General features: G+C 36.2%; 2 protein-coding genes across 2 annotated transcripts; both read right to left on the reverse strand.

Moving 5' to 3' along the window:
* Nucleotides 1-5,965: 5,965 nt before the first annotated feature.
* On the reverse strand, nt 5,966-9,206 carry LOC134668663 (vitelline membrane protein Vm26Ab-like). Its single transcript, XM_063526105.1, has 3 exons — nt 9,075-9,206; nt 8,550-8,741; nt 5,966-6,193 (listed from the first exon to the last, which is right to left on the reverse strand). The coding sequence occupies exons 1-3, from the start codon at nt 9,084-9,086 to the stop codon at nt 5,966-5,968; spliced, it is 432 nt and encodes a 143-aa protein (XP_063382175.1). The 5' UTR covers nt 9,087-9,206.
* A 3,223-nt stretch (nt 9,207-12,429) lies between these two features.
* On the reverse strand, nt 12,430-13,430 carry LOC134668664 (vitelline membrane protein Vm26Ab-like). The gene is made up of 2 exons (XM_063526106.1): nt 13,419-13,430; nt 12,430-12,711 (listed from the first exon to the last, which is right to left on the reverse strand). The coding sequence occupies exons 1-2, from the start codon at nt 13,428-13,430 to the stop codon at nt 12,430-12,432; spliced, it is 294 nt and encodes a 97-aa protein (XP_063382176.1).
* Between the last annotated feature and the right edge of the window lie 281 nt (nt 13,431-13,711).

Genomic DNA, 13,711 nt, shown 5'->3' on the forward strand with positions numbered 1-13,711 from the left:
GTAGGGCGCCGCATATGGTGTTATAAATGGTGAGGCCAGGTATGGCGAAGTAAAGACGAGTTGATCGGCTACCGCCGCCGCTAGTACCGCTAAAAGCTGTAAAACGATCACTAATAAATATAAATTACTATGAGAATCAGATATACATCCCATATAACCATTCCAGTCGCAGAATCATCAAAGTGGTAACTAAATGTCAGATGTGTCGTAACAGAGTCCACACAATGTGTCTAGAATTGTTTCGAAACAAAGTGTCGTCGCCGTGTGTACACTTTTCCGTAACAAGGTGTCGACACATTTGTGTGCACTTTGCGTGCGGTTTGCGACTAAATCTGACAGCAAATTTGTGACAGCAAATGTCAATATAAAATACCTCTTGAAAACCAAGGTTTGTCAAACTACTATTAGTGTCTCGTGTGCTCGTAAGTAATTCTAGTAAGTCATCATGGGCGATGCAAATGATAATAATCGACCAAAACCATATAAACACCCAACACCCGTCAACCTTTTACAGAAAAGTTTTTAAAGAAATGCAATAAGCTACTTAGGTCAGCCAACGAATGCTCAAAAAAGTTGTAGAGGGAAATGCTCGGAACACAATTTTTGACTCTGTAACTTGGTTTGGACAAGTTAGGAGGTGAACATATCAAAAGTCCCCGGCCGTAGCCCTTGAGCGGGGGGAAGAGAGGGGGCTTTGAATGTCCCATTTTCCGGTTTTTCGATTATATCTCGGAAACTATGCATCTTAGCGACATGGCCACTTATACAAAATGAAAGTTAATTTAATTTGTTACAAGTTTATTCAGTCAATTTTTTCGATATGTTGAATAGTTTTTGAGATATCCGCTCTTGAAAGTTTATTTAGGGCTCTCATTTTTATCTTGATATATCTACATCAGTGAAGGTGCTAGGCCGTGTATGGTATCGTTTTCGTATAAATCTGGGTTGCTGAATCCATTTAACATGGAAACCATTCCACAAAATTAAAAAAATCTTTTTAGGGTTCCGTACCTCAAAAGCATAAAACGGAATCCTTATAGGATCACTCGTGCGTCTGTATGTCTGTCTGTCTGAATACACAAAATAGTTCTTTACCTATAGATGACAGGAAAACCTATTAGAAATGTGCAGTCAAGCGCGAGTCGGACTTAATGTACGGAACCCTTAATACGCGAGTCCGACTCGCACTTGGTCGGTTTTTTTTAAACTCCTCTTGACGCTTAACCGCTGAACCGATTTCGTTGAAATTTGGTATAGAAATAGTTTGCATCCCGGAACAGGACATAGGATAGATCTTATAACCAAAATCATCTTTTGAAGGTGTGAAAAGTGGCGTGGAAATTTGTACGGGAAATCAATAACCGCTGAACCGATTTATATTAAATTTGGGAAGGTCTACATCTTTGATTTAGTTAAAAATGATAAAAAAAAACATGACTTCAAACCTAAACTTAAACAGTATTAACTTCAAGAAGTCAATTCTGAATTCCCCCCTACACCTCATTTCACACCTTTGAAGGATGATTTTTGAGATAACTTATTATGTCCTGTCTCGGGACTCAAAATATATGTGTACTAAATTTAAATTAAAACTGTTCAGCAGTTTAAGCGTGAAGAGGAGTTTAAGAGAAAGTAAGTTTATATGTTTTTACTTTGGAATGGTGTCAATGTGATACCATAACTAAATTTGGTACTGCGAATTTATACGAAAACGATACCAAACATGGCCTCGTAGCTTTACTGTTGTAGAAGTCAAAATAAAATTGAGAGCCCTAAATTCTTATTACTTGACCAAACTTGTGTAGAAGGAAAAGGAAAAATAAAAGTCTTCGGTAGGATTATAAGACACAAATATAATTTTTTTTTGCGTTACTATTTCAATTATCAAATATAAACATACCTTGATTATATTATTCTAGTGAGATCCTCACAGATAAACAAAACCATTTACTTAAAAAATTACAAGGTCGAAATGTCACGGAACTTGTGAGAGTAATACGTGAAAAATAAAAACTTTTATGACAAATAAATCTGGACACAATTTAAGAAGCATCCAATTGCGTCGAGGAATCATCTGTATGTTTGCTTGTTTCATTACCTCCTCGCTTCTTTTTTTGTCCTTTGTATTCTGTAGCAATTTGTTAGATCTGAAAATAAAGATAACTTGCGTCGTCACGGATGTCGATTTATAGGTTTTAGGGAGTGCAGAATTCGAAAACGATGATCATTTTATAATCCAAGATGGCCGCTACGTATTTTGTCAGAAAAGTCGTCATGAATATCGTTTTATAGGTTTTAGGAAGTGCCGATTTCGAAAATGATGACCAGTTTGGAATCCAAGATGTGTGCCGTGCACTTTGTCATAAAAGTCATCATGGATATCGTTTTATAGGTTTTAGGGAGTGCAGAATTCGAAAATGATGACCATTTTGGATTCCAAGATGTCTGCCGTGCACTTTGTCATATAAGCCGTCATAGATGTTGATTTATAGGTGTTAGGAAGAGCAGATTTTGATAATGATGACCATGACAAACAAAACGACATCCATGTCGACTTTTAACATAGTTCATGGCCGCCATCTTCGATTCCCAAATAGTTATTATTTTCGAAATCTGCGCTCCCTAAAACCTATAAAACGACAGCCATGACGACTTTAATGACATACTGCATGGCCGCCATTTTGGATTCCAAAATGGTCATCGTTTTCGTAATCTGCGCCCCCTAAAACCTATAAAACGACACCCATGACGACTTTTATGACATAGTGCATGGCCACCATTTTGGAATCGAAAATGGTCATCATTTTCTAAATCTGCGCCCCCCAAAACCTATAAAACGACTTCCATGACGACTTTTATGACATAGTGCATGGCCGCCATTTTGGATTTCAAAATGGTCATCATTTTCTAAATCGGGGCCCCCTAAAACCCATAAAACGACATCCATGACGACTTTTATGACATAGTGCATGGCCGCCATTTTGGAATCGAAAATGGTTATCGTTTTCGAAATCTGCGCCCCCCAAAACCTATAAAACGACACCCATGACGACTTTTATGACATAGTGCATGGCCGCCATTCTGGATTCCAAAATGGTCATCATTTTCGAAAGCGGGGCCCCCTAAAACCAATAAAACGACATCCATGACGACTTTTATGACATAGTGCATGGCCGCCATCTTGGAATCCAAATTGGTCATCGTTTTCGAAATCTGCGCCCCTTAAAACCTATAAAACGACACCCATGACGACTTTTATGACATAGTGCATGGCCGCCATTTTGGATTTCAAAATGGTCATCATTTTCTAAATCGGGGCCCCGTAAAACCTATAAAACGACATCCATGACGACTTTTATGACATAGTGCATGGCCGCCATCTTGGAATCCAAAATGGTCATCATTTTTGAAATCTGCGCCTCCTAAAACCTATAAAACGAGACCCCTGACGACTTTTATGGCATAGTGCATGGCCGCCATTTTGGATTCCAAAATGGTCATCATTTTCAAAATTGGGGCCCCCTAAAACGTATAAAACGACATCCATGACGACTTTTATGACACAGTGCATGGCCGCCATTTTGGATTCCAAAATGGTCATCATTTTCGAAATCGGCACTCCCTAAAACCTATAAATAGACACCCATCTCGACTTTTATGACAAAGTGTTTGGCTACCATCTGCATGCAAGACATTTCTATTATTTTTACGTACAAAAATGGCCCCCTGTCAACTTCCAACCGAGATTTAATCGATAATTTATTCGATTAATGTTCAGATTAATTCAATTTCAATCTATGTTAGGTCGACTAAACTAATCGTGATTAAAATTTGAGGATTAACTTTTTTTATTCCATTAATTAGTCGAATAAACAGTTAATCTATTAAGTCCCATCTCTGACCACGTCATTTTTACACTTTGAGAATATCTGAAAACAAATGAACACAAGGAGCCATTTTGCAAATCCAGTAACTTTGTTATTACTTTTGACAGCGCGTGTCATGTGTCTACACAGAGTCGACACAAAGTCGAAACATTTGCGACTACTTTGTGACTGCAATATTTCTCAGCCTTAAACCATATTTATACATCATAATTAACAAGTTTCGTAGTATGTAAAGCGTTATTTCTGTTATTTAAGTATAGTATACGCATCGAAGTACTAAAAATGCATCAAATAATATATTTATGAACACAAGCACTGAGAAGTAAACAATTTCCTTTCCGGCTAAACTAAAACAATGTGGTGGCGCGTTGATTATATTACACTTAGTTTATCAAATCACTCGAGCAGTTTAATTCCCCATAATAATTTAAGTCCTATTGTAATATAAATGCAAACAATATATAATTACGTCTTGTAATCCGTTTTAGAGATGGCGTATTAATGTCACTTATTTTTATTTAACTATTTTTCCATCTGACAGTTTCCATTTGACAGGAACAAAATGAACGAATGAACGAATGATTTTGGCATAAAGTAGTCGCAAACCCGAAACAATGTGTGCACACGGCGACCACACTTTATGTCACTTTGTGTCATGTGTCGACCCTTCCCCATTTCTGGTAACTGTGTCGACACGGCGACGACTCTGCGACTGGAATTGTGACCGAAACAGACGGTGTCGACACAAGATGTGTCTACACCGTGTCGTAACGGCGACTGGAAATGGTTGTATGGGATATGTGTACCACAATTTACCAGTGACAGTAAAGATAACAAACCTTATTAGATTTTTTTTATATTTATTGAAATAGCTATAACTAAGTTACAAAATAAGGTTATTTTAACCCTTTTGTAAAAGAAGTTAAGATATACATATTTTTCTAGTTTGTTTGTTAACCCGTGGAGCGCCTTACTGTCACACGTGTGCTGGTAACTAGTATAGGAGTTCCATACTACGAAAAACCTGGGGCACTCCACGGGTTAAAAATCAATTTAGTTATTTAGTATTGTGACATAATTATAACATTTTTTTAGATTAAAAAAAAAAAGAAAATATAACTATATTAAAACTATTAAATAATTATCATATGTTGTAATATTTGTGGGTACATATATATTTCTTATACCGGGTGTGGCCTGACAGAAACATGAGTAAATACCTAATTAAAAGATAGATTGTAATCCTCAAACGGTGACACTTTTATTCAACAACTTTTTAAAATTATGAAGTATTTAGGGTCCCTATTTTTCATACAAAATAAATATTATCTTCAATGGACGCCATCGCCACGCCATATCATTGTGAATGACGTTGCTTGTCACGCATTAAACATAACTAAATTCGCAATAGATTGCGTCTTAGAATAAACTTTAAAGTGTATTAAAAATCAAATCACAAGTTATTTTTAAAAGTTGCTGAACAAATGTTGGTCAGTATGAGGAGTACAGCCTACAGTTTAATTTTTTGCTCGTATTACAGGCTGTGTTTAAACATGATAAAATTTACCAAAAACTTACAATTAGAATTCTCGCCATAATTGTATTTTCAAAAGACGCCTTTGATAATGAGTAGCACTGGCAGCTGTACTACAGCCGTATTTCAAATGCAGTAAAAGCCATGAAGATGTGTTTACTTATATACATGTTTACTGTTTAGGTCCGGTTGTAGAGCAGGAACGAATAGTAATTACTTTAAAATAATCTATCCTTTGAAAACTAAACTATAACCAAGGCCTCACTGAATGGTTCGGCTGGTAACAAAAGAATGTATAATCACACCACAGATTAACGAACTAACTGTGTATGGCCAAAACTTCATATATATCCTCACCTTGAGCTATACGTAGCAGCGAAACTTAAACGTAACATCATTAAAAAACATTGAAAGTAATGTGAGCCTGTCACGTCTTAATATTTCATGAGAAAATTAAACGCACTTGTTTTAAAAACAGAAGTTTATTTTGAATCGTTGATTAAGTACATATGTCAATGAAGAAAAGTTTCAGGTAAATAGGAATTTAGCGTTTTAGGTAATAAGAGTAAGGGCTAGCGGCGTAGGCGACAGGAGCAGCGGCGTACGGAGTGTAGGCAGAGACGACGGGCGAACCGTAGTCATAGGCGCTGTACGCCACGGGTGCTGAGTACGCCAGAGGTGAGGCGTAGGAGTACGCCAGGGGTGCCCCGTACGACACTCCCCATGGCTTAGCGGTGGCGAATGCCACGAAGGCGGCGAGGATTGAGAAAATCTGGAAAATACATTTTGTACGAGATCGGTACCAACACCATTATTCTAAGGGTGCTACATAGAGCAATATCCGATCTTATGTACTTAAAATTAGCTTCCGATCTTATGTACTTAAAATTAGCTTAGGACCACGTTTCCAATAAAATAGAATTGGATAGAAAGTAGGTACGTATATTCCAGTGCATTACGGGCACCCAAAGAGGAAAGTGCTCATTTGAAATTCTTTAAACTGTTATGTTACTTAGGATAACCACGTCAAGCAAAAAAAGCCTTTTTTATTATTTTAAAAGCATGAGACTTAATTGAGGGGCTTAGTTTAGGGAAGATGTGTTTTACACATTGATTTTGTATTACCAATTTGAAATCAACCTTATATATAGTATATAATATTAAAAGTTTTGTAACTACTAAAAATTTAAGTAAAGAATGATATTTAGTTACTTGTTAGGTAATGGACGAATGAATAAATTATTGTTGAAACTTCTAGATACCTTACTTTACTAATCACATAACAACAGATGGGACTTAAAACAAATTCGTAAATTATGAAATTATTTTTAGTCTTGGAAAGGCCCAAAAATATGAAATTCGTTCATTAAATATAATATCATATTGGCTTACCAGCTTGAACATGGTTGATGGTTGGAGGTAATGAGTGTAAATTCACTCGAAAATTACCAAAACGAATGATGCTACTATCAACTTGCACGCCTGTTTTATACGCGATACTAAAACCCGTATCCGTTTCAAAATAAATCTTAAAATAAACCTTTTGCTACATATCAAAGATCGAATTTGAATTAGGTAAACATAAAGACGATTTATTGTCATACATTTAATTCAAGGTCGATTCGGCAAAACTGTATCAATTATGTACTCGTCACCGATGCTTGCAAATTGCCGCAAAAAAAGATATATTGAGGAAGTGATGCTGCGTGTGGAGGACTAGCATGGTCATTGTCTTTTATTGTTTGATACATATTCGCTGTCTTACCTTCTTTCTTTCTTTTCTAAAGTTGGTAAGGTTAATTATAATTATGGAGTAATTACATTCCCATTTACGTTTATTACATAAAATATTTTATTTACCAGTAAATCTACCAAAATGTAGCGGACTGCTGCTTTCAATTCTTTCCTTTCAAATAACGAAAGTGGTTCCGTTAATAATTACAATTTAATGACACTAACGATAACTTAACACGTTTCAACAATATTTTAACTTTTATATTTATTATTCTATAGATATAAAACAGTTCCGTTACCTACATAACTTATACTTAAATCTAGGTACCGACAGACAACATCCAACCAAAACCGTTGAAAGTAATGACCTTGAAATAAAAAAAATAAAAGTTCTTCAAATGGCATAGGTAAATCTTAAGGAAAGTATGTATTGTATTTAAATTCCTAACGTGTTGACAACGAAATCAATGTCGACTAAATCGCAGGCGGATGCTAGTCTAAATGATTGAGATGAATTACTCTGTGATGGATGATGCTAGGACCAATATCTAAATGTGTACATAAGCAAAGTCTTTATCCAAATAAAACGATCATATCCAATGTAATTAACATAAAATTAAAAAAAAAGATATTTTATGTCGTATCACTTGTTTCAGATATTAATTACTTTATTGAGGTTAGGTATGTTTGAGGATCCGGGTTCAATTGATATTTGAAATTTTAAAATTGTAACAAGTTATGGAAATACTGCATTCAAGTAATCTGCATATTGGTCTGTTTACACGTTTCGATTAGTGCTTAGTACGCGCATAGGTACTTAAACATTTGCTACAGGCACTAATTTATGGCTTTATCTTACTGGCAATTTTTACATATATTGTCAATCGAAATATCTCTCTCTCTCGTACACAGGTATTATAGGCATGGGAGCGCAGATAAAAATGATTCATATCTACGAGTGGGCACGAGTGTAAATATAGTAGTACATAGGCGCCTCTTTGAAAAAACATTGACCCTTTTTACCTTACCTTTTTACCTTTTGACCTTTTTTATTATATTGTATTTTTATTATATATTATATTATATTGTATATGTATCGTATACCTAAAAAAACTCAACATCGTGTCGTATCAGGCTGTCAAGGAGAAGGCAGAGGACCGACATACATGGAAATCGCTCCACCGACAAGAGTCTAACTCTTAAATGAATGATGATGACCTAATGAGAAGAAAAATAACAAGACAGATTAATAACTTAATATCCGTATTTATTCGGCATAATCGTTATAATGAGTGTAGCGTAGGTCAGACATGTTAAACAATAATTTAGTCTCAAAATTGGATAAATAAAGAACTTAAAAATTCGAGACCAATCATTGCATTGATTCCTTAGACGTAGTAGGCAGAGTAGGGAGCGTAGCTGTAAGCAGAGTAGGCGAGCGGCGAGTAGGCGGAGTAGGCAGAGTAGGCGACGGGAGCGGTGTATGCGGCCGCCACAGGCGCCGTGTACGCGGCCGCCACAGGCGTCGCGTAGCTCACCACCAGCGGCTTGGCGGCGGCGAAGGCCAGGAGGCAGGCGAAGATCAGCTGTAGACATTCAATGATTTGATTATAATAATGGTGTACTAAATAAGTAGTGAATAAATAAAACAAATTTCATAAAATGAGAATTGAGAACAATATGATATATATAATAAAGTTTTTTCATTATTATTTGACTTAACACATTAGTACAAACTAAAAGTTCCATAAGTTCTTGGGCAAAATGCAAAATTTGATATTATTATTTTCGCCACGTTTTCTATACACTCGCATCAAAATTTAGCTAAACGAAACCAATATTGAATTTGAACTGATTCACTATAATTATTGACTAATAGCTTTAAATAGAATACTTTTAATAATCAACTTGAAACTTACAATCTTGTACATGTTGATTGTTTGTTTAGACAATGCGTATCTAACTAACACTGCTACTTATGTCCCGTCCTGGCTATTTTATACAATTTTATGTTGACCCCCCCATTCTTTTCTCGTTCCACTATAAAAAGACGTATGTTAGGTACAGTCAAATATAACATACGATGTTTTAAAGTAGTTTGGTAGCATTGTGTTGGCAGTGAGCCGGCGCCCGCGCTTCGCGATCGGGACCTCTACGCGACTTGAATTACTTTGATTGCACTATACGAGTACATTTGTGATTTACAGGATGATTAAAACGTCTCAAATTTTATGCGCTGTAATTATTACGTTATTTTTGTCGTTATTGTCCCGGTGGCATTTCCACAATTTTCGCCTCGAATCTTCTTGTTTTCCTGCAGAACAGAAGGACTAGACGGAATGTTATAGTTTAGGCCTACGTTAATTCTTGGGATCAATTGTAGACTCCAATTCCCATTAGCAGTGGCAAAAGCCTATTATTGAGCAAGGTCAATCATACAAACTTTTTTTTTGTCTGCCATGTCCTTATAAATAGCATCGTCTAGGTATGTACCTAGTACTTTCTCACCCCAGTTTCCGCAACATGACCTTTTGCTGTCTATGGTCACGACAGGATCTCCGCACATATCTGACCTCGGAGTAATTAACAATGGAGCCGCCATTAACAGGCGTTCCCCTCTGTCGAAAATAGGCGGCCAATGGTCAACCACATGTCAACCATATGTATGGACTGACGTTTATATGACATGACGTACCTATACATTTGATGTGCCCCTCTCCCGCAAAAAACGGCAGACTATTTTGTACCGAAAATTTTAGACATGGCGTCTCCGTTGGTTATATTCTCTAAGTATCTGACATTCAATTTAAATTAATTTACACACTTTTTCGTGACCTAAAGCATCAACATTAGTGCGTGCGCTTACGTGCTCAATAAATTACATATTAGTCAATTTCATAATACAAAACATCCTGTAGTGTATTCATTGGCAGAGTCGCAATTCGCCGCCCCATCAAGGTCGCATGGACAGTCCAGAGTGTAGAACATTCTACCATCGTATGTGACCGTAACTTTAATTACTCACATCCTTTTTCTATGACGGAATATTAAGCAGTAAACCTGACAACATTGACTATGAGTGAACTTTAGCTCATTGTAATAAAGTTAAATATTGACTAGTTAATAGCGTGCAATGACAACTCCTTCACACTCTGCCGTAGATAGGGACGTGCAAGGCTACTATTAACGGTGACCTTGAACTTATAATGTTGTTATGGTTGCCTGTATAAAGTGCTGGCAAAATGGTAGCAAGTAGTTAAAATAAAGGACCTTGACTTGTACCTACCTAGAAATAATATTTTAGGTATATTTGGTTATTTCTGGATTTGAAAGACAAAAAAATATTTAGAAAATAGGTCGAACGGGCAATTTTACAAGTCAAGATTAATTTTAAATGCAAAACATCCTATCCATCATTACTTTCATAAAAGTAGGCAGGTATGCCATTGATTAGTATTTTTTTTTTAATTACAAATATGTAGTTAAATATTATTTAGTGAAAGTTGTGTGGGAGATATAGCCGTAATTTATACATATTGTATAGTTGATCGAGCGAGCGTGAAGCGCGAGCGAAGCGTCTTCGTTTTGACTTGGGCAAGTATTATGTTTTCTTTACTGCGGGTCGCATTTATCAACCTTTTCTTGTGAATTTAGGTGAGCGAGTTCGATAATAATAATATAGTTTTTTTTAAATCATAACCACAAGTTCTCAAATAGATAAGTTAAAAAAAACAACTTTAATGTTATAATTTAATTTAAATTTGAGCCTCAGTTACATGTATTATTATGAATTCTATAATTTTACAACTTCAGTGCTTAAATTTCGTGAAGTGACATAGGTACCTACCTAGTATGTATCTTTAGGTATTTAAATAAAAGTAAGTAAACAAACAATTTTTAAGTTTTCGGGTAGTTATAACATTTATTGTTTAACCAACCAAACAATACAAAACCTCCTGGATCTGTCACTGAACGGCCTGACTTTAACCTACATTATTTGATCATGTAACTGGCTTAAGGAGCCATTTGAGGCCTGGTGGCAGAGGGACGGATGGATAGACGGACAGACGGACAGCCGGACAGATGGATAGACGGACAGCGGAGTCTTAGTAATAGGGTCCCGCTTTTACCCTTTGTGTACGAAACCCTAAAAAGTAGGTAAAATGGATTTGAAACGCACACGAATCATTCTATTTTCTTTGGGCACTATTTCATCATCATCTTGTATCTTCATTTCTGGCCCTCAGTGGTTTTGATGAGGATTTTATTAATCTAGATTTGTCTGGTTTTTTATGAGAGTTAAGTCCGGACATGGAACTTGCACTTTTGTCAGTCTCTGTAAGTAGGTACAATATGTAAGGTTAAAGCTTTTAAACATATTAACTAGGATCCACAGGGTGATTCAGGAGACGTGAGCAGGACTAACACTGCGCATTTCGTAAATTATAAGCAACTGTTTCGTATCAGTATTAGTGAGGTTAACGTTAATTTTCTAGTCGTGTTGAAAAAAAAAAGTTATTAATTTATTTACGACATGCATGGTCACCTTACAATTAGAATACTAAACTACCGATATTCTGTGTCAAACTGAATGTCATCACGGTCTGGTTACTTTTGAAAACTCGTATCTCACTCAAGTTTGACAGTTTATGTTCTTCGTAATCATAATGCTGTCATTACGGTTAAAGAGGTTTTATGTTTATTAAAATTATTAAATTAGGTCTTGTAGGGTGACCATGATTGTAGGGAATTAAATTTGCCCTCGCCAAAAAGTTAGAAAATAGGAAAAAGTGTGGTTGTTTCACCTAAATACGATGGTGATCGATCAATGATCAGTTACTGAGTGTGCAGGATTAGTCCTGCTCACGTCTCATGAATCACCCTGTATACGTCAGCGTCACGTAATATGTCTTAGGATCCACTTCGGGACAGCAAGCGGAGTGACGACCTTTTAGCGCAATTCTCTGTTTAAATGAAATTATGTGATATTTCCTTTCCGTGGTAATAATTTATAATTCTTATCTTATCTTATACTGTAGCTGGAAGTATTTCTCGGTATCGAAATAAAAGAGCAATTTAAATAATTGGACATAAATCATAATTAATCATTTGTTTTGGTGTTCCTCAACTGTTAAGTAAAAGTTAATTTATTGGGCATTTGAATGAAAAAAATTCAAATGTGTCAATACGAAAAGATATAGGAAAATCAAAGCATAACAACTATTTTGCTTAAAGAGTAATATATTTCATAATTATTCAGTCATATAAGTTTCTTCATTTTCGGAGGTAAGCGAACGCAGGAGCCGTGTACGCTGCCGCGTAAGGGGAGTAGGCAGTGTACGCAGCCGCGACAGGGGCGGTATACGCGGCAGCAGTGTATGCGGCGGCTACGGGAGCAGTGTAAGCGGCAGCTACAGGAGCAGTGTATGCGGCAGCAATAGGGGCTGTGTACGCAGCGGTGTACGCAGCGACTGGTGCTACTGCTGGGACCGCCGGGTACGCCACGGAGTGGATGCCGGGCTTGGCCGCGGCAAAGGAGAGAAGAGCGACGAAGGCCTTAATAAAAACAAATAAATAAATATTATAGGACATTCATATATAAATTGACTAAGCCCCACATGACAGTAAGCCCAAGAATGTTTGGGTACTCAGGCAACGATATTATATAATAATATAAATATTGAATACATAGAAAACAAATATCTATGCTCATCGCACAAATAAATGTCCTTATCGGGATTCAAACCCAAAAGCATTCTCTTACGATGGTCTTACGCTTAGGCAGGGTCACTCCTTAGCTCCTTACTAGGCCAGACCGGTTATCCGGAACAAAACAAGAAGTCTTTTCTATTAGAAACAATATAGCAGAATAAAATCAAAATAAGATAAATAATTTCATTGATGCGTCTAATTTAAAATAAATATATACGTGTGTGTGTCCTTATTACGAATCTTGTATATTTAATATATTAAAATCGTATGTACATATTTTTGATAAATTGGTCGCTTAATCCTTGACTGTAATTTTAAGAAGTTCACCACATGACAGTAATGTAATGACGTTAGAAACGTTAAGCATTTGTTCTGCTCTGATAAGCAATCTGAACATCCGAAGACGTCATCAACGTAAAATCTCGGCCTATATCTTGTACTCCCATTACTCTAAATATTTCTCAAACTTCGTTTATAAAACGTGATCGACATAATAATAAAAGACTTCTCAGTAATATATTATAAAGATGTATCGTTTTTTTTGTATTTACCAGCTTGAACATATTGGTTGATTTGTGTTGTTGATTTGGTAAGAGTGAAGAGTGAATGATGTCTGGGGTAGCATGTGGCTGGTTTAAATACCCGATTACACACTGAATGAGATTTCGAGACAATACGAGTACGGGGCTGCTTGCGCATCGGTGGTGCTCCGAATTAAAGATACACATCTTGGGTACATTCGTTCCATAGTGAACCAAGAAATAGTTTAAATAAAACTACGAAATCTTATAAATTTTATATGTTATTGTTAACTACCTATATTAATTGTGTTATTCATATAATT

Source organism: Cydia fagiglandana, chromosome 11, assembly GCF_963556715.1.
Source record: "Cydia fagiglandana chromosome 11, ilCydFagi1.1, whole genome shotgun sequence".
NCBI classification, from domain to species: Eukaryota; Metazoa; Arthropoda; class Insecta; order Lepidoptera; family Tortricidae; genus Cydia; species Cydia fagiglandana.